At 38.9% G+C, this 26,796-nt stretch overlaps 2 protein-coding genes across 4 annotated transcripts; one reads left to right on the top strand and one right to left on the bottom strand.

The window, feature by feature from the left end:
- Nucleotides 1-4,538: 4,538 nt before the first annotated feature.
- On the bottom strand, nucleotides 4,539-13,238 carry LOC103418044 (nardilysin-like). Of its 2 annotated transcripts, none has more exons than XM_008356198.4 (19): nucleotides 12,710-13,238; nucleotides 12,109-12,184; nucleotides 11,973-12,019; nucleotides 11,234-11,346; nucleotides 10,532-10,605; nucleotides 10,298-10,393; nucleotides 10,068-10,187; nucleotides 9,430-9,663; nucleotides 8,847-8,995; nucleotides 8,451-8,607; nucleotides 8,134-8,286; nucleotides 7,576-7,955; nucleotides 6,971-7,120; nucleotides 6,674-6,856; nucleotides 6,103-6,306; nucleotides 5,892-5,998; nucleotides 5,610-5,763; nucleotides 5,222-5,343; nucleotides 4,539-4,981 (listed from the first exon to the last, which is right to left on the bottom strand). In XM_008356198.4, the coding sequence occupies exons 1-19, from the start codon at nucleotides 13,034-13,036 to the stop codon at nucleotides 4,738-4,740; spliced, it is 3,090 nt and encodes a 1,029-aa protein (XP_008354420.3). In that variant the 5' UTR covers nucleotides 13,037-13,238; the 3' UTR covers nucleotides 4,539-4,737. The 2 variants fall into 2 exon arrangements, with proteins under 2 accessions (XP_008354420.3, XP_070674914.1); XM_070818813.1 differs by having other exon boundaries at nucleotides 11,234-11,338; nucleotides 12,710-13,191.
- Nucleotides 13,239-14,161: 923 nt separating this feature from the next.
- On the top strand, nucleotides 14,162-17,975 carry LOC103418033 (uncharacterized). 2 transcript variants are annotated; one of them, XM_008356188.4, is made up of 5 exons: nucleotides 14,162-16,029; nucleotides 16,312-16,862; nucleotides 17,094-17,281; nucleotides 17,427-17,493; nucleotides 17,641-17,975. In XM_008356188.4, exons 1-5 carry the CDS (start codon nucleotides 14,433-14,435, stop codon nucleotides 17,677-17,679), a joined length of 2,442 nt encoding a protein of 813 aa, XP_008354410.3. In that variant the 5' UTR covers nucleotides 14,162-14,432; the 3' UTR covers nucleotides 17,680-17,975. The 2 variants fall into 2 exon arrangements, with proteins under 2 accessions (XP_008354410.3, XP_070674913.1); XM_070818812.1 differs by having other exon boundaries at nucleotides 14,235-16,029; nucleotides 17,398-17,493.
- Nucleotides 17,976-26,796: the final 8,821 nt, after the last annotated feature.

Raw genomic sequence — 26,796 nt, 5'->3', positions numbered from 1 at the left:
CAAATCTGTGCAGAATGTGATTAGCAACTTGGAGTAGTCTTGAGTACTGCTCATGGTGGGAAGTGGCCGAGTCCCACCCATTATTTCGTTTTAGTGCTTCAATTTGGGTAGTGCATGTGTTATGTTTTGACACTGCCCCACCCCCCACACATATCTCTTCTCCCTTGAATAGTAACATAGCATTAACTTATTAAAGGCAATAAATTAAGGTCTTACTTCCAAGTTGATCTTCGCTTGGTGCGGTTTCTCCTTCGTAGACGGTCGGACGCCTTCAATCATCTCGTTCAATAAAATAGCGACTGAGTGTCACTATATTAAATGATTACAAATTAATTGGATATTGATTATGTCTAAAATAAAAGGGCTTCAAATTACAATAATAATATATGTATAAACATTGTTATATCTTGATGTAAGCATATTCTGAAAAATTATTAATGCAGAACATTTATTCTTTGTTAAATGACGGATTTTGTATTTTATGGACAATAGTATTAGAATTTTATCGATTAATCGAAGTTTGGTCTAGAAAATAACTGTGTATTATGATATGAGTAAGTACAGACAATAAATTTATAGGCTCTTATCTATTGTATACTATCCATGTAATATATGTGATTTACATTTGTATGTTTGTATGATGGTGTGAATATTATTCTGTATAAAATTAGTAATGATTTTTCTGGAAAAAAAAATGAAACTCTAGTGTTACTTGGGCATGGGGACATCAGGAACTATATGTCCCCTTTTTGTTGGGCGATTGGTCACATGGATGGCCGACTTTACATTGAATAGGCGAGATCCCTCCTGCCTGAATTTTGAACCACCAAATTAAGGCATGTTGCTGTGAACTTGAGTTTATTAGAGGCTTGGGACCAAACAGCCGACGTACTGCCATCAAATTTGAGTAATGGGGCATTTGTCTCCTGTGTATATTTGGATAATGTGATAGTGTGATCTTTTTACGCACGCCTTTGTTTATTTTTGTCCATTAATTTTCTTTTAATTTGTTCAATTCAATGACTAAAAATGCACAAGAATGTGTAAGGAGAGAAGATAAATGTATGAAAGTTGATATTATATGCGCTCTTTTTCCTTTTCAGACCAATGTGATGGAACCCAATGAGTATATGGTGACTCTGTCTTTGGACCAAACATATATAAATGGTGAACCACATTATTACAAACTCATTAATAGACTTCATTTGTTTAAAAAAAAAAAAACATATATATTCTTCATGTGAAAAGTTCAAATAACTTTAAACCTGAAAAAAAAAAGTCGAATGTAGATAAACACATTTAGGTCCGTAACTTGACAAAGAGAGTTTAATTAACATTTAGGTTTGACGGTCGGGATCGTTTGTCACTCACTGAACGACATCATTTGATGATTCCCAGACTTTTTGAATGAGTTTTGGTTCAGTTCTTGTCATCTTGCTTCCAACTCTTCTGCTTCAATAATATATATCATTGTTGTACACGTGTGAGTGCATGTGTGTACGTAGGAACGGGTGAAAACAATTCACTCGCATACAAAACCCTAATTACAGGTGTCACCACAGCCTATTACTCTAATTGATGCCACGCATATATATTTTTTATTTTAATTGCTCTTAGTCTCTTAATCAAAGAATTAACTAAGAGATGGAACAAAAACAATTCTGCTAACAATTAACAAGATAAATGTTCATGAACCATGATTAACAAGACAAATGATTCGTATTAATTGTCTTAAATTTGTAATGCTTTCGGACGACAAGTAGCAATGCACCTTTATCTTATGCATGCACAAATTGTCAACTATCTTTTTTTCATTCTTCTTTCTGTACTAATATCCTCATTAGAAATTACGATTATTTACTCCCAATCTACCGACCAGGGCATTTTAAAGTGAAAGTGGCAGCAGGACATATTAATCTACCGACCAGGCCCTTTTAAGCAATTTTAATGGTAAATTTCACCTCGAATGTCATATATTTATATACTTGCCAACTGCATTGTTTAATTTGTTTCTTTAAATAAAAAGCAAGATGTCGTTTAGTACTACAGTTTAGTAGCATTCATCTTCAATTATATGTAAAATGTTTTAAGTTAAATTTTCATCACAGACGAATTTCAATCACATTTTTACTAGTCCATTGTGAGATAAAAGTCACCCTCTTAATGTAAATGATATCATTTGTTCAAAAATAAAAAATAAAAAACATGATTGTACATAATCAGAAATGGTATAAGGGTATTCATACAATTGTTGGTGCACAAAACGCTACTTTTACAGAATCTTTTATACTATATTTGTACCGCCTCTTTAATAGAGATGAGATTTACATATATTTGAAAGTCTTGATTCGATTAGAAGTGGTATAAACACGGTATAAAAAATGTAATAAGTGTAACATTACTTTTTATTGGTGCTTTCGATTCTCTTCTCTACAGACTTTTCACTGCGTTAGCTCATTAGATTTGCATGATAAAACTATTGTATGTCAACAAAACAAAGATAAAATTGTTATTTAATTAGTTATTAGAAACAAATTGAGTCTGAAAAGTTGGATATATATCATATACACATGTCGGTCCTGCAATCTTATGAGCACATGCACATTAGTTTTATGTTTTCGGCATTTAGCGTTCATGCATGCATCACTCTTTTGTAAATCTTTGAAAATATATCCCATGGAACAAGAACGACAATATTATGTATTTTTGTAATCTCCAAGAAACAAAGCCATGAGGAAGCATCTTAAACCACCGTTTTGTCCCACGTCAAAACCCTACGGTTCCCTTGCCTTGGATGAATTCCTGTCCACGCTTGAAAGAAGAGAATATATGAGTTGGGGTTTAGGGTTTAATTAAATTTTCTAGCAAATCCAATGAAGAAAAATTGCATTACGACTTGCAATCTTTACTGCAGATTGTGTACATATTTGTAAGATTATCTTAGGATCTTTATTCTTCAAGTCTTAGTGCAATTTTTTTCTTCTCTAAGTGCATGTATCAAGAGATTTTTATAAAACATGAGATCGAAAATCTTCAGCTGAGTTGTTTTTGTCACGTGAGAATGCTGGTTAACAGAACATTCGTGTAATAAGATGACATGTGTCCAAATTTGACAAGTGTCATAATAATACATTTTTGGTGTGTTATTTTTTAATGTGCATCAACCATACTGTCACACGACAAAACATGTCATTGGCCTTCATTAGCATAGTAACACCACATAATTAAGGAACCCAGCAAGCAGCAGGAATTTGAAAACATTAATTTAAGCCACAATACACATTTTTCTTTTTCTTTTTTTTGTTCTTTTTTTTGTTCTTTTATTTATATATATTTTTTTGTCATTTTCAATAATAATACTAGATCAAATATTGGGTAGGAACATGATTAGTGACCGGAGCTCCTAAGCGTCCATGTCCATGGCATTAGATAAACCAAATTATCGACAAGGGAGCATAGGGGATTAAATTATCTATTACAGTTAGTTAGAGGTCTCTGAAAGTGCCCTTCACAAGGACTTGTCTTGAGTTTCTTGGAAAGAGGATAGACCTTCATATCAGATTTAGATAGGGGAAAATAAGAACATGGTCTTAATCGGAGCTCACCAAGGACCCTACAAACAAGCTCCTAAATGCATCTCAATCATATAACCCAAAACTCTACCATGTGCATTTCAAAACAAACTTGGGAAATTTGAACCCAATATAATCCTGATTGATTTCTTTTGCTTTATCTAAGCGGCGATACTTCAAGTCAATCACGTATTGCAAATATGGCAAATTCCAAGAACAAGTAAGTTTTTCCTATTTTATTGAAGGGAAAAGGCAATTACTCAAAGGATTGCTCATTCACTACCTCTTCCAGATGGTCATATCTACCCACCCACCCACAACCTAGCCAAAACTGAAACTGAGGCCCCTTCAGTGTTTCTAATGGTACAATTGTTATAAATAAAAAAATTTAAAAAAAAATCAAAGCAGGGTTCACTCAGAAAAATAAAATAAGAAATTCAAAACAGGGTCTCCGATTATTTTCATAGATTTAGATCGCGCTTCAGCTTTTTTTGGGTTCGTGTTGAAACCCTAAACACAATCCGTCAGTTGCTTCGTTATTTGTTTTTTTTAGTCGAACCCATGCTTGTAGGAGTGTAGGCACATGAGAAATGACAAGATTAGAAATGAGAATATCCAAGGTAAAGTAAGAGTAGTCGAAATTGAAGGAAATATGAGAGAAAATCGGTTACGGTGGTTTGAACATGTGAAACGAAAGCCTATTGACGCTTGGTTAAAAGATGCGATTACGGAATAGAGGTTCAGGGCTGAAAGGGTAGAGAAAGACCTAGGAAGACTTTGGAAGAGACTCTAAGAAAAAACTTAAAATACTTGGATCTAACGGAAGAAATGACACAGAACTCAACGCAATAGCGTTCTAGGATTCATATAACCAACCCGTGGGAAAACACTGTTGTTGTTGTTGTTGAACCCATGCTTGTAGGGACGCTTTGTGGTCAAGAATCGAAGAATCAGAGCAAGAAATAATTGTCATCACAAATTTCACTTCATTCAAATGAATGCATCTAGAATCCCAATATACTGGTATATGTATCTGACTTGAACTTTTGCTCTTCGAGGTGGTCATATCGATGGTCGATCCATCTACAACTAGTCAAAACTGAGGCCTTCAGTGTTTCCAATATAGTTCAACTTTTAATCAAGTAATCAAAGCTTGTTCACATTTTCAACAAAGGCTAGGATAGAACTTTGATGACTTCTTAAACGTTGCAGGGTCTTCGATGGGTTGGATAGACTTCGGTTGTGGTTCCGCCTCTCTCGGGTCAGTGTTGCAACCCCAAACACGAATCGCTAGTCTACGACACTTGGGAGATGATTGCTGCAAATACGTTTTGTACCAGTCAATAACGTCCTTCTTCTGAATACTGCCGAGTTCTTCTGCTTCTCTTTTTGACTGGTCGAACATATACCTGTGATCAACAAGTATTTACGTTAGAAGGAGCATCGAACCACAACAATTAGAAAGTTCAAAGACGCAATTTCAGCTAATTGCGATTGCACTCCTACTTTATTTTTTGCAACGCAAACTAAAATAAAGCCCGTAAGTCTCAAACCGCATATACAACAAGAAACCCATTTAATTAACAGAATGATGTTTAAATGCAATCTTTGGAAATCACAATCTGGACAACCAAGGAGGATAACAGCACCTTTGATCGATAATCTGATTCCAAAATCTATTGGTTTCGTATGTGAGGGACGGATCTTTCTCCAATAGCTTAGCAAGTAGTCCACTTTTATAATTGTCAAACGAATCATCATCAATCCCGTCCTGCAAATGCCAACATATTCTCAGTAACTGAAATCGCAATGCAGAAACAATAATCACGCAACTCAAATCATGGAAGTATAACACAAGGATATCAGATCCAAGCAAAGTTTTCCACAAACTCAAATTAATTTATATATCTAACAATGGGGAACCTCAAGTTGCAAAACCGCATACGCAAGTCACCTTCGCACAGCACAATAGGGAAAAAGCTTATGAGATGCTCAAGCTAGCAGCATTCAAATTAGAGGGAAACTTTGACTGCTTACCAACAATTCTTCCAGCCCGTTTATAAAGTTATCAATTCTCCCTTGTAAGTAGATTGGGTCGTACTCAGATGACTGGACACAGAAACAAAAGCCATATACACGGTATGTTACCCGTGGGCCACACTCAACAACATATCCAAGCTGCTCCTTCGTCCTATTTCCAGAAATAGCAGACAATTATATGGACATATATTCAAATATATTAGAATATATTCTTATCAGATCCCAGATTCTTTTGCTAGCCAGTATGTAATTAAAAGTATCAGCCTCAAATAAAATCACCTTAGTTGATTGAAAAGTGGTTCCTCCACAATTTCATCAAAAAGATCTATCAATGTTTTCAATCGGATTGACTCAATCCCTGCTTCTTGCTCAACTTGAAAATACAGCTGCAATATGAAACCACAACCAAGGGAAGTATCAACGTATAAGACAAAGAAAGTACATCTTCATATAGGGAAAACTGAAATGAAAATGTTCCATTTTGAGTTACCTCAATCACAGAGTTCGTTTCCGACTTATTCTTCACGCTGGAATCCCTAATCAGGTTAGCACCAGGAGGAAGACAAATAACATGCTCTTTATGCCTCAATTCAATAGGCAGTGGTGGTACAGAAAAATTCAATTTGAATATATTTGACAGGGTAATTGCTTCATCTTCTAACAAATTTCCATGGCAAAGGCCCTCAATGTATAGCTGCACATGTTAAGGGGAGGGTAAGCTGAAGCAAATGCCTTAATTAAACTAATTCTATGAGCCTGGACAAAAAAAAAAAAAAAAAAAAAGAATAATTCTAATATCAAATATAAAAAATTATTTTTAAAGAAAAGTCAAATTAATTATTGGGTTCACATATGGCAGCAACTCTCAAATTCTCTCACTAGAACATACTACTCTGCACTTATCAAGTTACATGTCAAAGTGAGAATATGAGGTGAAGAAGCCTGAACCGCATGGATTTCTCATGAAAATAGACCCGGCAGGAGGATGATGTTAAGAACTTGAGTTTCACGAATTGACAGCAGTAACCTATAACAAATATAGGTTCATTTGTGTAGTGTACCTGGGAACAAAGCGCAGGAATGAACGACTTCAAATCAGAAACAGACAATTCATCCAAAACATGCAACTTCTCATCTGCATCATAAAAAATTTGACACAGAACTTGCAGTCTTAAGTATGATGAGTGACTCAGAGGTTTCATATTGGTGTTCTTTAACCTTCGCTTCATATCTTCTTTAACGACCTGTTAAAGTGTCAATTAGCAATAGACAAACCAAAAGAAACAAGCAAGGTATGCAAAATCAAACTTAAACCAGACATAAAGTCGAGTGATGGAAACAAAAGGCAACACATGTACCTTAAAACGATCATCTGTTGGCATGAAACTTTTGGCAGTTGCCAACACTTTTGACAAGAGAGCTGGAAGTTTATCGTTAAATCCATAGACCTTCAGCTCCAGTTTGTCACTGAACACAGAGACAGAAGTTTCCAGCTTGGCAACAATGGCCTGCACGCACAGAACAAAGGTTATTCTCATGTAGACATTTCAGAAGCATGTTTGATATGAAAAAATAAGTCGGTATGTCACTGAGGTCAAAAAGACCTATATTCATGAAATACAGCATTAACTAAATAACTACATTGCAGCATAAGTTCATATTTTTACAAGAATATTAAAATGAGGGAAATATGGATAAGAAATAACATTTGTATTTATATAATGAAAAATTAAAAGAATATACTTTGTTTGGACAATTAATTAAACCAATTTTCTCTTCTTTATCATAAGCCACTATAACATCCAAGTCCCTCTAACCGAACAAAGTTAGACAGAGACTGCAGATATATTCTAAATAAACTTAATGCAACCAGTGTTTCCTAAAATGTATTCGAGTACAAAAGAGTTATCAGCTATCTAAATGGAAGCACAAAATATTTAGTTATAAAGGACAAGACATGAACCTGGTACACAATCTCATTCAGCTCATCCTTAAGAAGGAGAATATATAGTTCAGTCAAAACACAACTTTTCAGATTAGCATATCCACCCTTCAGATTGATGCGGAAGTATGTATTTGCCCGCGGAAGTTTAAATGAATCATCGAGCTTGTACCAGAACTTTATTAATGGTTCATCAATTACACATCTTGGATAAGATATATTTGCAGGATCAAGGCACAAGTTATCAGAGCGGATGGAAAAATCACTAGGAATGAACTCATTCTTTGAAGGGAGATACAATGAGTCATCAATTTCTGGGGGATTCTTCCACATATCCATCAAAGATGGAGATATATCTTCCTCAGTATAATGCGACCCAAACCAAGGCTCGCAATGGAAATCTGAAACAGTTAGAAAGAACAGATCGCACGTCAAAATTCACACATTTAAAATGGGACAAATAAAACTTATGGTTACATTCATAGTCATAAATAAATACTGCAAAATGGAAACAAGACTCTCTTTCTAGGTTTTTTCTTCTACTTTATTTTTTTACATAAAGGGGCATATGTGAGTTACCTTTCGACTTAATTGAGGACTTTGATACCACATCAACCCTCATGTTTTCTGGTGTGAAGAAACCAAGAACAGACTTTATCAATTCCGCGTCCCAAATTTTGTATACATAGTCCCCATAAATAACGTTCTCTGCTGGATACAGTAGCAAATTTTCTGCAACAATAAGATTTCACAATGTTAAATAGACTCATGAATTTGGAGATATCCTTTTGACTAAAAAAACACAAAATATAGATATCATAAAGAATCTTTTATGAAGTAGGGATACTTTCAGTTAGGTAAAACATGACCAAGGTAAGATGTGCAATTTTGAAAACCTGCAAGTTCTGCAGCATAATCATCTTGGGGCTGCTCCTCTGCAAATCTAAAATCCATATTCCCAATATCCTGAAGTTCCCTAAATATCCATTCTTGTGGAGACACTTGATGCAGTAACTTAATGTATTGGTAGACATAGCAAATTATTTCGGAAATCTGCAAGATAAGCATCACACTTAACAAATGAGGATAAATGCTAGAAGTAGCCACAAGTAGAAGAACAGGAAAGAATGAGACTTCCGTGGATACCTTAATAAAGAAATAAGTAATAAAGAAAAAGCAAACTTTGCTCCACAGTTACTGATGTTTACAGTAACTGCGCACATAGAACTATGAATCTGTGAATTTTTTTCTTGTACCAAAAGATTCTCTAAAGGGATAAGTTGAAATGCTACCTTTTCCAATCCAGAGTCAGTGAGGTGTATGGACATGCGGAAGACATAAGCCACAGAAGATCGGTGCATCCCCTCGTCCCCAACACCAGCAGACAAAGATGTTGCCCACCCTCTGGTTTTGAGGTAAAAATGCAAACTTCCCCGGCCCTCTGAAAAACCCATAACTTAGTTCTCAGAATTTAAGCTCACTTCATGATTGCATAGGTGGCCAAACAACTTAGATGACTAAACCCATTGTGAGATATAATAAATAACATGTAATGTACCTGAAAAGTAAAAGCAACAAAATCTAATGCAGAAAAGCAATGACACCGTCAGATACCATTCCAAGGCGAAAAAAATATCAGTGAGATGCAAAGTGACAGATGGAACTGAAGGATTCGGGCTCCCTTCGAACAAAATAAAACTAGATCTTACTATCAAAGTTTCTAGAGACGTCTACTTTAGGAATTTGTAAATGCTGCTTTTACTAAAAAATAGAAAAAATCTAAATTAACGTCCTTTTTTTTCTGCTAAAGAAATTTTTGTTCTCTGCAGAGGAATAATAATCAACATCAGATTAGGTAATAATGAATCATCTTACCATGTCCAAGTAGATGAGCTAAATAATCTTCTGGTTTCTTCAAATAGTCTTGATGAAGACATGGAAATGTCCATGTAAGGTTGAGTATGTTAACATCTCTAACAGCCTCTAGCCTGTATAGTTTGCCAACTTTCCAGATAGGACCTTCTGCCTTAAACTCCAGTTTTACTTGGGGGCCTTTCTTGACATTACCATACAATTCCACAACCCAATCCTCAAGTACATCAAGAGATTCTGCAGCAATTAGAACTATTAATATTAACATGAAATATATTATTCTACTTGGTTGGCTAATCGTACGCATAAATGATTGGACAGGATCACATGGATGGTTTTTTATTTGATACACAAATATTCTATTGTGTAATAGACTAATAGTGAACACTAGTATCAACCCCTACCACTTCAAAGAACAATCATCCACAGAACAGAAACCCTAAGTAGATTAGTAATGTGATTGAAATCCACAAAGTCAAATTGAAAATGTTCCATTATTTCCATTCAAGCACGCCGTGTGTTGTGCCTGATATAAAAATTGGTAGCTCTTTTAACTAACATTCATCCCCAAATAAACAATAGTCAAAGAAAAAAATAAACAAAGAGCAAAAGAAAATAGGAAAAGAAAGGAAAATTTTCACCTCCACCAATGACAACTAGCTTCATCAGTCCACCATGGTAATAATCCTTGTACAACTTTAGTATTTGTTCTCGCAAGTTGATCCCTTTTTCCATTGCATCAACCAAGCTCTTCTTATTTCCTTTCAAGCAGACATAAAAAAAATGTACAAAAATACATTTTTAGAGAGAGAGAGAGAGAGAGAGAGAGAGAGAGAGAGGGACAAGTTTGCACAATGGATTAAAGTTTTACCCCAACAGAATCTATTAAATGGGTGACCGGGTGCGGCTGTATGACACTGAATTTGTTCAAGGCGGCAAGAATCATTCTGCAGAACCTGGTTAAATTCTGCATTCCATTTTCATTAACAACAAAGAATACCATTCAGCATTAGAACATTTGCATTGAGCATTACTGTAAAAAAAAAGCTGGATATTTTTGAAAGGAAAAATGGAATCAAGAAGCACAGGTAAGACATGCATGCACCTGAATCTATAGCCTGTACCTCTCGCTCCATCGCTTCAATTTTCACTAGAGGTGAAACAAAGAACTGAGAAAATCTGACAAAAATAAAGAGCCAAATGAATACAAACCAGGTTTCTGAAACAGCAATTTTGAATGAGAAAAATATAACTAGAGTATTCCATACAAAGGGTCAAGTGCATGCTATTAGCTAAATATATTGCAATTGGAACCTATTGAGCACAGAAAATTTTACCATGCATATTAATTTGACAACTATTTATGAACATTTTTTATCCTGTGAAATAATTGTGGCAAGCTAGATACTGAGGAACCAAAGGGAACGTACTGTTGGACCTTATTAATTGGAGAACATCACTTCCATACCAGCATTTTTATATGGTTGTGACCAGTAGGTAATATCATTAACATGCATTCAGAAAATAATAAAAAATAAATAAACGACACGTGATCTAATGATTTAACCTACACTTCCTACAGCCATATTATGTTTTGATTCTTTTGAGACATAAGTATGACAATCATAAAACATTTTCAACTACAACTGCTGAGGCAATACAAGATTCAATGTCAATGCAGGAAGCATCAATAAAACCTACAGCATTTTTTCATTGACAGATGGAATCAAATTATGACCAAAATACATACTCAATACCAAGGACTTCAGGTTATAAATATTCAAAGCAAGAAGAGCTCATAGTACACCTTCTCAAGGCACCCTTAAGAAACTCTGGCTTCACTTCAAAATGGTAGCAGGTATGCTCTGCTTCTGTGTATGCATTTGATGAACCTCCATGCTTGGACAAGTAACTATCATACTAGCAAAAATAAAAGTCAAAACGAGTGGCCACAAATACAGACTTCTCCTATTTAACTTGAGTGAAATTTTTAGGAAATGTTGTAGCAAGTAAAATAGATTACTTTTAAATATCTATTTTACTATTAAACAATGAGCAGAAATGCAGATAAAACTACCATAAACAATTACTACAATAAATCTGAAATGGCATCCATTCCCATAAGGTATAAGTCAAAAAAATAAGTAAATTAATGTTCGAAAATGACACTATCATACGCTGAATTAGTGTTCCATACAGCCTGACCCATCTGCAAGCAGGTGCGCAGCAAAAGAACAACAAATCATCCCACTCACGTATACATAGAACAAGCAAGCTGGTGATGTTTTTTTTCATAAGAAACAGAACTAAGCAGGCTGATGGTGTTGCTTGAGGACGAATAAATATAAATAGTGAGATTACCATCTATAATCTATATGGAGGGAAAATTCATGCGGCTTAATTATTTTCACATACAGTAAGTACACCTCATTTATGATGAATAGCACAAGGGATCATGTACATCTCCCAATGACTTGCAAATAAAAACGAAGATAACTAGCACCCCAAAACAGAAAAAATGCTCGGTGTACAAAGTACAAACTGACCTCATTTTCATCTGGAAACTCTGTACTCCCCATGAAAAGCATGTGTTCTGCAAAACATTCAATTTGTTAGTTATGCTTGCCACAACACTCACTAGTACGCCCTTCCATGAACCATGTAAGCATGTGTAACAAAAACCTAGAAAGTGTGCAAGCCCTTGTGCCTCAAAAGGGTCGGAGAAGCTGCCTATTCCCACACACATTGCTGCTGCTGCCTGCAAATACAATCAAACATCTTCACATAAATCAAATTCTGTTAACTGAGCTGAGTAAACGTCATCCCAATCATTAAAGTAGAATATCAGTGCAGTAATCGGACATGCAAACAGCATGACCAAAAACAATTTCAAAGGTTTTACTCGAAGACAACCAGTACCCAACATTGGTTCCACTTGGAATTATGCTATCAAAGCTTCATTATCATTTTAAATGAAAATTTGTACGAAGGTACGAAAGTTCGATAGCTAATAGATTATCAGAAAAAAAAAAAAGATGGTGGTGGAAACTTGAAGCAGTATGTAACCAAGTAATAGTTTAAATCTTGAAGTTCCTGTAATCGGGTATCAATCATTCAACCAAAAATGCATATTGTTTTCCAACCTAAAATCAATTTCCCATCTTTGTAATGCCAACTTACCAAGTTTCTCCAACTGGGTTTTCAGTTTTCAATAAAATTAAATCAAATAAACTTGAATGCGAGATGGGCATTTCACAGTTTCAATGTAAAATAAAAGACCAACCTTCTTAGTCTGAGAGTCTCCACCCTTCCCCTTCTTCTTCAGTTCACCATCTCCGCCTTCTTCGTCATCGTCCTCTTCATCCTCTTCTCCTTCACTGTCTTCCCCCTCATCTCCGTCCCCGTCGTCCATATCTTCGTCCTCTTCTTCCTCTTCAGCCTCACTGTGTTCGACGGATTTGGAGTGATCAGGCGGCCCTTGTGGGTAAATCTCAGGATCGTGAACGAGCAATGCCGAGAGGCCATTCTCGAGCTTGATTAATCTGTATAATCGTCTGTCATTCGGCGACTTTATTATGATATCGTCCGATTTGAAAGTGCAGCGAGCCATTGACAGAGAGAGAGAGTTCAGAGTCGACTGGAGGTTACTCTCCCAGTTCTCTCTGCTGCTATGGGGTCTTGACACTCAGTAGGGGTCCTGGAGCAGCTGGCAGGAGGACGAGGAGGACGATGCAAATTCAGGACGGGGTTGGAATTTACTCCTTTGGAATTTATTCGTTTGGGGCCTACAATATATGAGTCCATGCACATTCCTCCTAGGGTTTCAATTGCAATTTTGTTGGGCTTGTCAGTCTGGTAAGACTGGAAAATTTTTAGTTGTCACAGGAATACCGTGTTTTTATGTAAATGGTAGAAACTTTTAATTTTTAAGTTATTAACCTTTTAACACACATAATTCACAATTTATATAAGGAAACGTAGTGTATCAATTCGTGTGACGAAAATATTGAAAAATCTCTCGATAAGATGGTATGGTTACTGCGTGTCACTTTGCATTGAGATACGGAATATTTATGAAGAAACTTAGGCCCCTTTGATATTTTTTTTTTTATATAAAAAACTGCTTTTTTTTTAAGCTAAGCAACAAAAAAGTGTTTGGTAAAAGTAATGTCTCATCGTCTATTAACTACTTATTTCAATTGTTAATGATATCATTTACTGTTACACATAAGGTTATATGTTTCGAATCATCATTGATAGTTTATGTGACACATAACCTTTCTTTATATGCCACACTACAAACTTATCATTTCAAGTGATATGGAAACGCCTGGGCTAATGTTATCAAATTTTGCCTTATCAAACCTCTCAAGGCAAAGTTATCTTATTTGTTGCCTCATCTATTAAAAAGTGACAAGACAAATTGAATGTTTTTTAAAGGTGTTCTTATTGTGCTAGACAATCGATCAGAACCATTAAAAATGCAAAACGGAATGCATGGTCATGATCGAAAATTAGATTTCATGACAATTGAACAATATTTTGTAATACATACACAAAGCTTGGCTATTAAACAAATATAAGAAAGAGCAACCTTGGCAATGACTACTTTGTAGTGCTAAAAATAATTTGCATATTAGGATAATTGAAAGATAAAAAGATTTTTATATTAAAAAAAAATCATCAAAGAAGCCCAAATTAAGTTAAAAGGCCCAAATTCTAGCTCCAATCAACAGCAGATTATAGACAGTAACATTCGTCTACCATCCTCACAAATAGCCCCAAATTCAAAATATTAGGGCGTGGACAATCGTCTTTTTGATGATCAATTCCCAGCCCTTTCAAACTTCAAACCCTAAATCCTTTTTGGCGCTCCCAATTTTGCATCAAGAACTCAAATTTTCCAAATAGGCAAAATCTGCGCGGTTCAAGATCTTCACTTTTCAATCTCTGACATTCAATTTTCTACCCTTCTCGCAGAATTAGGCTTTCGATTGCCATATTCAATGGACCCAGACGTCGACGTTTCCCGGTGGGTCATCGAGCTCCTTCTTCGGGACCGCGAGAAGGATTGCATTGCCAAGAGGCTCCTCGCAGTCGCACCCTTCTCGGACCAAGACTATCGCTTGAAGAAGACCGTACTCCTCCGGACGATCGAGTGCGAAGTCTACGAAGCTTCGGTCTCCGAAACGATCCTCGAAACGCTTGAAATGATCGAGGATTTGGATATCAGAGAAGGCATTGCCACCACGGAATCCATGAAAGCGGCCTACTGCTCCGTGGCCACTGAGTGTACGGTCAAGTTCTTAGTGGGTTTTATGGGAAAGCCTAGTGGGAAGTACTTGGAGGCCGTGGATCGGATTTGGAGAGGGAGGGTTGGGGTTTTGGAGCGGTCTGGGAGGAGCCAGTTGGTATCTACGGAGTTGAGGCATCGAATGGAGGATATCGAGGCAGGGGTTTGGGATTTGAGAGTGTCGAAGAAGTTGTCGAGGATGAACACGAGGAATGATGCGCTGAGATCGGTTGCTGTTTATGTAAAGGAAGCTTTGGCGTTGTTAGGACCTCCGTTTATTACTTGGGCTATTAGATTGAATGTTCCCATGGAAGCTGCCGACTTGGAAGCTGATCACATTGCAGTGGTCAATGAGGCTAATGTGGGTGGCGGGTCTGAATTCGAAGGGCAAATGGAGAAGGGGGCTAATGCAGGTAACGGGCCTGAATTGGAGGTACAAATGGCGAATGGGGCTAATGCGGGGGAAGGTTGTTCTGACTTGGAGGCTCAAATGGCGAATGGTGCTAATGAGGGTGATGATGGGTCTGAATTGGAAACTCAAATAGCGAATAGGGCTAATGTCGGTGGTGGTGGGTCTGAATTGGAGGCTCAACTGCGGGACGAGGCAAATGTGGGGCCCAGTGGGTCGGAGTTAGAAGCTGAAGTGGTGAGGGTGACTAATGTGGGTGGTCAGCCCGATATGGAGGTGCAAATGGAGAATGGGACTGGTGTGGGTGATAAGTCTGAATTGGAGGAGCAAATGGTTAATGGGACTAATGTGGGTAACGGGTTCCAGTTGGAGGAGCAAACTAAGAATGGGACTAATGTGGCCGGTCACTCTGAATTGGAGGCACAAATGGTGGGTAGAGGTAGAGCTAATGTGGTCGATGGGTCTGAGCCAGAAGCACAAACTGGTAATGGGACTAATGAGAGTGTTGGGTCTCAAAGGCAAGCACAAACTACGAATGGGTCTAATGTGGGTAGTCAGTCTGAATTGGAGGCGCAGCCAGTGAATGGGACTAATGTACGTGATGGGTGTACATATGAGGGGCAAATGGTCAATGGGGATAATGTTAGCAATGGGTCTGAATTGGGTCCTATATTGGTTGCAGTCCCATTGAAGGAAGTTCGGGCAGGGAGCTCGCTGCCTACTGTGAGCCGGGGCTTGGTTTTGAATGATTTGGTTGAAATAGATTCTGGATTCAGAAACAGAGAAGTACACAGGTCGGCAGATGATCAGGCTCCTGGTCAAGTGAATGAGACAGGCTTGGCTATACCTAGTCGGAATGGGGAACTGGGTCTCAATATTGACCATACCACGAAAGATAAAGGTACTTTTATTTTCATACGCAGAGAGATTAATAAAGGTACTTTTATTTTCATACGCAGAGAGATTAAGGTAATTTTAGTGAGATTTAACTTATGTGCGTGGATGTTGAGAGAGTGCTCTGTATTGTATTATCTTAGTTCTTATGCTCCTTCTGGACCTTCATCATCTTGAATACTGCTTTAGCCATGCTAAATATACTCCTGCATAATATAGTTATTGCACAGACTTCAGTTTCAAAATATAATATTTCTGTTTGTTTGATTCTTTTTTCTAATTCTTGTAGAAGGTCAGAGGTCTACTATGCCTAGACGCAAGCACCTTGCTCATAGACGCACCAGAGGACCGATTAGGATTAGGGACGCTGAAGATTTAGGCACAGATGTATCAGATAGAAAATATGGTTCCTTAGATACCCCTGAAGTTAACAGAGCACAAGAAGCACTTAAATCCAGTATTTCGGAGCTCCAAGAATTAGTGACAGATCCACTTCCAGATGCCTTGCGAGTGTCTGAAACCGTAAGATCTAGTTTGGCAATGAGATCTGTAAATCATGTAAATGGAAAAGATGTAGGTGCAGAAAATCCATCTATCGAGAAGGGTGCCGAGCCTGTTCAATCTAATAATGATAATGTTGGAAATCTGCCATCCAGACATCAGAATGATCCTCAATCTAGTGGAATAGAAAAGGATGTTCCAAATCCGCCTGTTGACCAGGGAGGCACTGAGTCTGTTCAAACTGATGCTGCCAATCTTAGAAATCCTTCTTTCAGTAATCGGAATAACGTTGCTCGTCCTAGCTTGGTGGAACGTAATAGTACTGCCCGTACCTTCGAGGTATTTATGTTCACGATGTTTATTTCTTTTTATTTTATTGATGTCCTGATTTGTTTGTATTTTTGGCAAGGGGAACATGACATATTCCTCGTAAACATTTTACTAAATCCATTAGTTTCTCTGGTGTTTAGCTGTTTTATTCAGTTTTTATTATGATTGATTCCCTTCTGCAATTTTTGCGGTTCTGGTTGCTTATAAATTTGCACTCATTGTTGAAAATTGTATTTTCAGTGGGAGGAATCAATAAATACGTCACAAGAAGGAACAAAGAAAGATGCGGGCATGCTTCACCTTCCTAGCCCAAAGAGGACTGCTGTATCTCCTTTGAAGAAGTACGAGGATACGAGATTTAGTAAGAGAAGAAAAGTTAAAAGATGGAGCTTATTGGAAGAAGACACCTTAAGGACTGGTGTACAGAAGTATGTCGCATCCCTTCTCTCTACCTTCTTTTTGTTTCCCTTTTACCACTCTAAATTTCATACTTGTCATTACAACTTGCTCAAATATTAGTTTGAACAGTATGTATGCTTCTCAGTCTCATTAGTTTGATCGTTTTCGACGAAGGTATGGAGAAGGAAGCTGGAGCCTTATCTTGAAAAGCTACTCTGATATATTCAAAGAGAGGACTCAGGTACCCCAAGTTTCGTAATATCTTCAACGGTGTTTATCTATCCACATAAATTTATTCCATAACCAAGTTTTTCTATTCATCTGAAATGTCTCTACTTCATCAGTCGATATTGTGTCTAAGACGATTGGGGTTACTATGTCCGTCCAGGTTGATCTAAAGGACAAATGGAGAAATATGAAAGGGTAGCGGCACCTGTGAATAGTATGCTACTCGGTTGTATTTTCGTCATCCCGTACCTTATCGGACGTGTACGTTAGCTCTTAGCATATTCTGTACAACTACAGGATGTGGATGCAAGATGTTTTTTGTAGTGTCCCTTTATCCACTTGTATTCTTTGGCTCCTTTTTGCTCCTTTTTGCTCCTTGTATTCATGGATGAGCAATTTAGCAAGTGGGGGGTTTTAAGATTTGCATAGAGGATTTTTTTAGTAAATATCTGTATAAATGTTCCCATAAATTTATAAATGATGGATGTACAGAAATGGCCTTAGGTTCAGAGTCCGGATCCTCTTTGTGAGGATTCCAAGGATTCGTGAATTTTGTTTATTCATCGTATATCGTACGGTCGGAAATCATTTTAAATATTTTTATTTAAAAGTAAACATAAATAGTATTTGACAAAAACTGACTGCACGATATACGATGAACAGATCTTTAGGATCGTCACCAAAAGGATCCGGGAAAGGATCCTATTGGTTAAGTTCAAGCATAACAAAATGATATCAACTGTTTTCGACTTTGGTCTAGTGATATTCTTTGGCTCCTTTTTGCTCCTTGTATTCATGGATGAGCAATTTAGCAAGTGGGGCGTTTTCAGACTTTGCATAGAGGATTTATTTTAGTAAATATCTGTATAAATGTTCCCATAAATTTATAAATGATGGACATACAGAGATGGCCTTAAGTTCAAGCATAACAAAATGATATCAACTGTTTTTGGCCTACATTATATTTTCTTCTATTGTTCTGTTCTGGGTCAAACTTAGCTATACCGGATTCATCACTGTACGTTTGGGCAGCGGGGAGATATGAAACCATGACATGCAAGTTTTTCTTTGTCCGGTGACGTAAAGGAAAGTCGGTAGCGCACTCTGATTTAGTTTTCGACTTGGTCTAGTGATATTTATTTAGGTTCATCTCCTAGGAATAACGAGTTTGATATAATATAGAGTTTGACATATTATGTGTGTTTATACCATATTTAGGGCCTCGTATATTTGGGCCTTGGGCCTTGTATTTGGGCCTCACACTAAAGCCCATACTTTGTAAAAGAGGAGGAGCCCCTTATTCTATAAAAGGGGACTCCTCCCCTCATTCGAAGGGAGGGAAAGAGCCAGCTTAAGAAGGCTAAGAGAAGCTCTCATTACATTCAGGAGAGACCTCACACCACCGAGGCTCTCCTCTCCCTTCTCTTCTCTCTCTGGGGGACTTCCCCTCAAACTCTTGTATCCATACAATTACAGAGAAACAGAATCAACTACAGTGTGGACGTAGCCCAAACATTGGGGTGAACCACGATAAAATCCTTGTGTTCTTTGTGTTCTTCGTGTTCTTGAGCGTTTGTGCAGATTCACAGTCGGATTTACGTTGTTCCAAGACCGCCCCGGTTTTGTGCATCAACATTTGGCGCCGTCTGTGGGAAACGACACAAAAAACTATGTCGGTTCTCTTTCATTTTTTCATCAAATCTCACCACTGTGAATCTGCAAAATCTACAAAATCAATACTGCAAAATCTGCAGAAACCCAGAACCTCCTTGGGCTTTTCCAAAAAACCCCCATCCCAAAAGCCAAAAGCAAAAGCACACCAAAAAAGAAAAGGCAACAGCATCAAAACCCAAATCATCTTCGAGAAGCTCGGGATCCCGACCTCGCTCCCTCCAGAAATCCCAGTCAGACGGAATCCGCTCATTCGTCTTGAAAATCAACCGGTCCGACAAGCGCCGTGTGTTCCGCCAGTACTTCCAGCACATCCTCACCATCGCCGACGAAATCGAGCAGCGGAACAGAGAGATCAAGCTCTACATAAACCTCTCCAGCGAAAATGAAAGGTGGCGATTGGTTCCGTTCACGCACCCCGCCACCTTCGACACCGTGGTGATGAACGCTGAGCTGAAGAATAAAATTCGGTCCGATCTCGAAAATTTCCGCGTATGGAAGTGGAGCTTTTTGCTCTACGACCCCTCTGGCACCGGAAAAACCAGCTTCGTCACCGCCATGGCGAGGTTCCTGAGCTACGACGGGTACGACGTCAACATGTCCAAAGTCGCCGACGACTCCGATCTGAAAATGCTTCTCCTCCAAACGACGCCGAAGTCGCTGATCGTGATGGAGGATCTGGACCGTTTCTGGACGGAGAAATTCACGGCTCGCAGTATGCTTCTTGAAATTGGAAAAAATGAGGAGAGAAACTCACCATCTGGAATTAAGTTTGCAACGCTACACGAGCGAGGATCTAAGTTGCATTTGATTTGAAGATCTGGTGGAGCTTGAACACCAACTGGAGGCGTCTGTTAACAAGGTTCGAACTAGGAAGAAGGTTTCTGAGTTCGTCGTTAATGGCGAAAGTGGGGAGGGACTGCAGGATTTGTCACCTGAGCTTGGATGCAACGAATCATGAATCTGGGATTCCTATTGAGCTGGAGTGTTCTTGTAAGGCTGATTTGGCTGCTGCCCACAAGCAGTGTGCTGAGGCTTGGTTCAAGATCAAAGGTAACAATGCGTCTGCTTTCTAATTCACGACTTTGGTCAACACTCTCGGCAGAGACACTTGCCGGTCCAAGCTCTGGTCAACACTCCAGTCTTTGAGCATAGCAGTCATGGTGGCAGACGGCTCCTGATCACCGACAGACCAACGTGGCAAAGTCCTTATTCCGTCTAATTTCAGAAACAATCTTCCTGCAATACGCAGTGGAGGTACCAAGAAAAGAAGGTGGGTGGGGTCGAAGAGGTTGTCCAAATAGCTGTGCCCTTAATCATGTCGTCAAGCGACATATCAAAAGCAGAAAAGAAGAAGGCAAAGAGAAAAGCAATGGGGTCAATAAACAAAAACAAAGTAGTGGCCACGACTTGGTGGACTTTTCTGGTGGCATAAACCCACACTGTTGTCGGCCACAGAAGAAAAGAGAAGAAAAAGAAAAGAAAGAAAAGAAAAAGAAAAGAAAGAAAAGAAAAAGAAAGAAAAAGAAAGAAAAAGATCATGTTGTTGGGAGAATATTTCGGAAAGCAGAAAAGAGGAAAGTAAAGGGGATGCACATGGAGACACTGCAAAAAACAAGGAATAAATACCCCATCAGAATGATGTAATTTATTTTCCTTTTATTTTGAAAACATTTGTATAAACCCCATCAGAGGGTAATATGTATAAACCCCATCAGAGGGTAAAAAATAAAAAAATAAAAAAAAAAAAAAAAAAAAAAAACGGCAAAGCCCAAAGTAAATGGGCTGGAATGTTGTGTAGAGGGCGAAAACCCATAAGCCCAAAATAGCTCCAACCAGACGATCAAAAGTACGCCCAGTACTTCAAATCATACATGAACATTACTCATGTCAATCATACATAAACATTCATGAGCATCCCTCATATCAATCATACATAAACATTCATGAGCATCACTCATGTTAACATTCATGAGCATCACTCATGTTAACATCCATGAGCATCACTCATGTCAATCAACATAAACATTCATGAGCATCACTCATGTCAATCAGCTTCAAAAGCTTCATTTACAGAGCTCTAGCTTCAAAGCTTCACTTGCAAAGCTTCACCTACAAAGCTTCAGTGCAGGGTATACAAATACCGCCTCCGAACAACCGCCACTTCGGCCCATACATGGATTCAATTTGAAGTCTCCATCCAACAGACTCTATTGACCGAAGACTTGGGGGACTACATTATGTACCATATATTGGGCCTCAACTGGGCCTCATGAAAAATACTTGGGGGACTTAGCCCATCACTTATGTATTGAGGAGCGAGCCCTTATTTTATAAAAGGGACTCCCTCACCTTCAAACGCCACAAGCCAAGCCAACCAAGGCAACATAAGCTACAAGCAAAGCGGCCTCACAACATGTGCTACTTCTAGTTGAGCATCATTTCAGATTGGGCACCGCCTCATATCTAGCATCAATTCTAGACGACATTTAGTTACTTCGGCCCACACATGGACTGAATTTCAAGTCTCCAGCCAAAAGACTCTCTTGACTGAAGACTTGGGGGACTACTGTTTATACCATATTTAGGGCCTCGTATATTTGGGCCTTGGGCCTTGTATTTGGGCCTCACACTAAAGCCCATACTTTGTAAAAGAGGAGGAGCCCCTTATTCTATAAAAGGGGACTCCTCCCCTCATTCGAAGGGAGGGAAAGAGCCAGCTTAAGAAGGCTAAGAGAAGCTCTCATTACATTCAGGAGAGACCTCACACCACCGAGGCTCTCCTCTCCCTTCTCTTCTCTCTCTGGGGGACTTCCCCTCAAACTCTTGTATCCATACAATTACAGAGAAACAGAATCAACTACAGTGTGGACGTAGCCCAAACATTGGGGTGAACCACGATAAAATCCTTGTGTTCTTTGTGTTCTTCGTGTTCTTGAGCGTTTGTGCAGATTCACAGTCGGATTTACGTTGTTCCAAGACCGCCCCGGTTTTGTGCATCAACAATGTGCTTGACCTAAATTTTTCATTTCTTAGTGTAAATATATCGTTTTATAAAAAAAATGGGATAGACAACTTTGGGAAGTAAAGTATTTAGGGAAGATTTAGTATTGCCAGGTCACCAACCCAAGAAGAGATGTCACATGGAACTCGATTACAAAACCACTTTTGCTTGGAACTCAAATTTTGCCACTACGTATGATTTGTGTCAAAGAGTTGTTAGATAAGAAGGGTGGTGCTTAAATAGAAACAATCTTTGAAGTACTCTTTGAAGTAATTAAACAATTGCCGAAGGAATAAAAATGCCTCTGATGAGTTAGAACTCGATGAAATCGAAATCAGGCTAGGCTAACATAGTTGGGTTTTTCTTGCCAGAAAATACCAGTCTTCTTCTTCCATCAGAAAAGTCAGAAGGAAAGAACAAGGAAACAAGTAAATTCAGATATAACAAAACAGTCGAGGAAGTTCCGAACGCTGACAATACCATGCTGTAATTCGAACCTTGCATTCGTGACGGCGGGATATTTCGAGGTAGAGGAAGGGATATGGAAGCTTCATTTTTGTAGAAAGTGTCCCATCTCTCTTGTGGCATGCATTTGACTCGGCCTTCCTACTCAAATCCCTCCCGGAACCCTTTTGTCTGCATGATGGCTCACTCGATCGGAACCCTTTGTATTCTTCTGCACTCATTTTTCCGGCCTGCAGCCCCTATGACCAATGCTAACAGATCAGATACTGTGTTGTCATACACTTGATGGTTAACTTGCACATAGTGAAGACCAAGACTCTGTTAGACCAAGACCGAGCCTCCTATCCAAGCAGAGCTAGATTTTGAATATGGGAACCAAGAAGTATGGACTGCAAGTTTTATATCAGTTTTCTATCTCCACATCATGTGTGGCCTTCGACAAGAAAGGCACGGGCAGCATGGAGATGGTCATGGAACTGTTAGTTTTATATAAGCCCTCAGCATGTGCAACATGCACTGTAAATAGGGATGGACTTATTAGTTTTTGTATTTCCTCAAGCACATGCAGCACGTGCTGCATGAATTGTAAATAGGGTTTTCATTTTCTGATGTAAGTTGAATATGAATATAAATACATGCAGCCTCTCTTGGCAGATGTATGAAACTTGAAGTAAAACCTTGAGAGTTCTTAAGTTTTACATGGTATACAAGCCCTAGCAGTCTAACGACTTAGATCCTCAATTTTTTTTTCCATGGCTGACGCTACCAACGGCGCTGCAACCTCTCCCAACTCTTTTTCACACTCTGCCATGAATTCCTACTCATCCATGACAACGGTTGTTAATATCAAACTGGATAGAACCAACTATCCTCTGTGGTTGGCTCAGATCCTTCCCATACTCAAGAGTCGTAACCTGATGGGATATGTTGATGGGTCCATCGTATGTCCACCCAAACATCTTCCTGATGCTGCAGCTGTCAACCCAACCTACACAACATGGGTGCAGCATGATCAAATGATCCTGAGCTGGATCAATGGCTCTCTTACGCCATCTGTGTTGTCCGTCGTCGCCAGCAAGAGGTCCTCTCATGACACCTGGGAGGCTCTGGAACAACGGTATGCTTCTACGTCCCAAAATCGTATTTTGTTTCTTCGCAATGAACTGATGCAAACTAAGAAAGGTGACATGTCTATTGCTGATTATCTTGATCGCATGAACTCGATCACTGATAACCTTGCCCTAGCTGGCAACCCCGTGAATGATGATGAACTCGTCCAAATTATCTTGAACAATTTGGGCCCTGCATATGAAATGACAGTGAGTGCTGCTCAAGCACGCGATACTCCAATCGCGTACCCTACCCTTGAGGCCCTCCTACTGACCACCGAGAGACGCATGGCTACACAGAATGCTCAGCCTATGGAGGCTGCTCCGGTGAATGCCTTTGTCACTGCCAGAGGTCGTGGTGGACGACTTCGTGGAAATGGACGTGGTGCGTTTCAGTACGCACGTGGTGGTGGTGTCAACCCGCGGGGGTTCTTTCCTCGCAACAATAATCAACGGCCCAACTCGACCTACAATGGTGAGAAACCCACTCTCACAGGAGACCGTATCACATGCCAGATTTGTGGAAAACAAGGTCATCCTGCCCTTGATTGTTATCAACGAATGAATGCAGCCTATGAAGGGAGGATTCCAACAAAACAGCTCACTGCCATGGTAACAGCTCCGGTTCCGTTTAATCATCAGAACAATGGACAGTGGCTTTTGGACACTGGTGCTAACGCTCATGTGACTCCTGACATCCAGAATTTGGTAAACCCAAAAGAATACAATGGTAATCAGAATGTGGGTGGTGTAGGTAATGATACTGGCCTCTCTATTTCTCATATAGGTTCAAATCATCTACAAACACAATCTTGCTCATTTAAACTGCCAAATATTCTAAGATGCCCCACTGCCTCAACCAACATTATTTCTGCACACAGATTTACATTAGACAACAAGTGCTATTTACTCATCTTTCCTCATTTTTTTCTTGTTAAGGACCTCAAGACCCGGAAGACGCTTTTCCGCGGGAGATGTGAGAATGGCTTATACCCATTTGTTGGTGGCGGTGGACAGTTCATAAACCCTATTTCAGTATGTCTAGGCATTCGAGTCTCGACTCCGAAATGGCATTCACGTCTTGGTCATCCTGCATTCTCTATTATCAAGTTTTTAATCTCAAACAAATAAGTACCAATTCATGGTACTGTTGATGTCACGTTTTGTCCGTCGTGTCCTTTAGGAAAAAGTACTAAGTTACCATTTAGTACTTCAGAGTCTGTTTCTCAATTTCCCTTACAACTTTTACATTCCGATGTTTGGTGTTCTCCTGTTATTTCAATTGAAGGTTTTCGATATTATGTTTTGTTTGTGGATGATTATTCTCGGTACTCTTGGATTTTTCCCATGAAAAATAAATCTGAAGTGTTTGAAATATTTGTTCAATTTAAAGCTAAGGTTGAAAATATGTTTAATACTTCCATTAAAACCCTTCAATGTGATGAAGGAGGTGAGTACAAGAGTCACTGTTTTCAACGATTTCTTGCAACAAATGGAATTTCTCAAAGGTTTTCGTGTCCAAAACACCCCGAGCAAAATGGCCTAGCAGAAAGAAAACATCGCCATATTGTTGAAACAAGTATTGTCCTACTTACTCACTCTCACATTCCAAATAAATATTGGTTTGATGCATGTTCAACGGCAACCTATTTAATTAATAGACTGCCAACTCGTGTTTTGTCTCATAAAACGCCTTATGAGACCTTGTTTCAAAAACCTCCACACTATGAGATGTTAAAAGTGTTTGGTTGTAAGTGCTTTCCTTGGCTTGTTCCTTATGCACAAAATAAACTTCAACCCAAGTCCAAACCATGTGTATTTTTAGGATACTCACTGAATCATCAAGGGTATAAATGTTTGGACCTGTCCACGAGACGAATTTATTTGTCTCGCCATGTCCTATTCGATGAGGACTCATTTCCATTTAAGGAACTCACATCCTTGCGGGAAAACGTTGATCACACAGGTAGTTTTACATCCCCTGATCTTCTGTTCACATTTCCTATACTCTTGTCATCCTTACCTTTGCCAAACCATAACCAATGTTTAGTGATCCCATCACAGCCAACCTCAACCACGCCCAATCCGCAAAGTCCTGATCCCATTAATTTTTCCCAAAATCCCGTGTTATCTTGTCCTTCCAACCCTAGTTCCCCAAACCACATTTTAAATGAGCAAGTCACAAGTGTTGAGTCACCTACGTCTCAGTCTCACCCACCATCAGACCATGACACTGCTTCACTTCATCAAGCCTCAGTACAAAGGTCGCATATGACGACTCGATCACAGTCTGGCATCCACAAACCTAATCCTAAATATGCCTTGCATGTCTCTACTGATCAACCTTTAGTTGAACCCACATGTTTCAGTCAGGCAGTCAAGCACCACAAATGGAGGGACGCCATGGTTCAAGAATTTAATGCACTACAACGATGTGGCACGTGGGAGCTTGTTCCTTATCATTCACAACTGAATGTGCTGCCAAATAAATGGGTTTTTAAGATCAAAAGACGAGCGGATGGTTTTGTGGAGAGGCACAAGGCGAGGTTAGTCGCAAATGGATTTCATCAACAGCATGGACTTGATTACACCGAGACCTTTAGCCCTGTGGTCAAGCACAGCACTATACGCCTTGTTCTTAGTTTGGCAGTTTCAAATAAATGGCACATCCGGCAATTGGATGTACAAAATGCTTTCATGCATGGCTTTCTGAAGGAGGAAGTATATATGCGACAACTTGCAGGTTTCATTGATGAGCAGCATCCCAACCATGTTTGTAAATTGCAACGCAGTATATACGGCTTGAAACAAGCTCCACGAGCGTGGTTTCAACGTTTTTCAGAGTTTTTGCTTCAATTAGGGTTTCAAGCATCTACGTGTGATTACAGTTTATTTGTTTTCAATCACTCTGGTGTCTACTTGATTTTATTGATCTATGTAGATGATATATTGTTGACAGGGAATAGCACTCCCCACATGTCCCGTTTAAGTCATCAACTGGGAACTTTGTTTTCAATGAAGGACTTGGGGTCTCTTCATTACTTTCTGGGTGTTGAAGTAACTTATC

This window comes from Malus domestica, chromosome 03, assembly GCF_042453785.1.
Source record: "Malus domestica chromosome 03, GDT2T_hap1".
Taxonomy (NCBI): domain Eukaryota; kingdom Viridiplantae; phylum Streptophyta; class Magnoliopsida; order Rosales; family Rosaceae; genus Malus; species Malus domestica.
The sequence above is the reverse complement of the archived record's forward strand: the minus strand, read 5'-3'. Positions and strand labels throughout refer to the sequence as shown.

What these genes read in the sequence shown, in the direction of transcription:
- LOC103418044 (XM_008356198.4), bottom strand. Translation starts at nt 13,036, where the DNA reads ATGGCTCGCTGCACTTTCAAATCGGACGATATCATAATAAAGTCGCCG. An exon ending in AGGGCTTGCACACTTTCTAG is followed by an intron (nt 12,020 to 12,108) that starts GTTTTTGTTACA and finishes AATGTTTTGCAG; the next exon opens with AACACATGCTTTTCATGGGG. An exon ending in ACGGGCTGGAAGAATTGTTG is followed by an intron (nt 5,344 to 5,609) that starts GTAAGCAGTCAA and finishes TGGCATTTGCAG; the next exon opens with GACGGGATTGATGATGATTC.
- LOC103418033 (XM_008356188.4), top strand. Translation starts at nt 14,433, where the DNA reads ATGGACCCAGACGTCGACGTTTCCCGGTGGGTCATCGAGCTCCTTCTT. An exon ending in CCATACCACGAAAGATAAAG is followed by an intron (nt 16,030 to 16,311) that starts GTACTTTTATTT and finishes TAATTCTTGTAG; the next exon opens with AAGGTCAGAGGTCTACTATG. An exon ending in TTAAGGACTGGTGTACAGAA is followed by an intron (nt 17,282 to 17,426) that starts GTATGTCGCATC and finishes TTTTCGACGAAG; the next exon opens with GTATGGAGAAGGAAGCTGGA.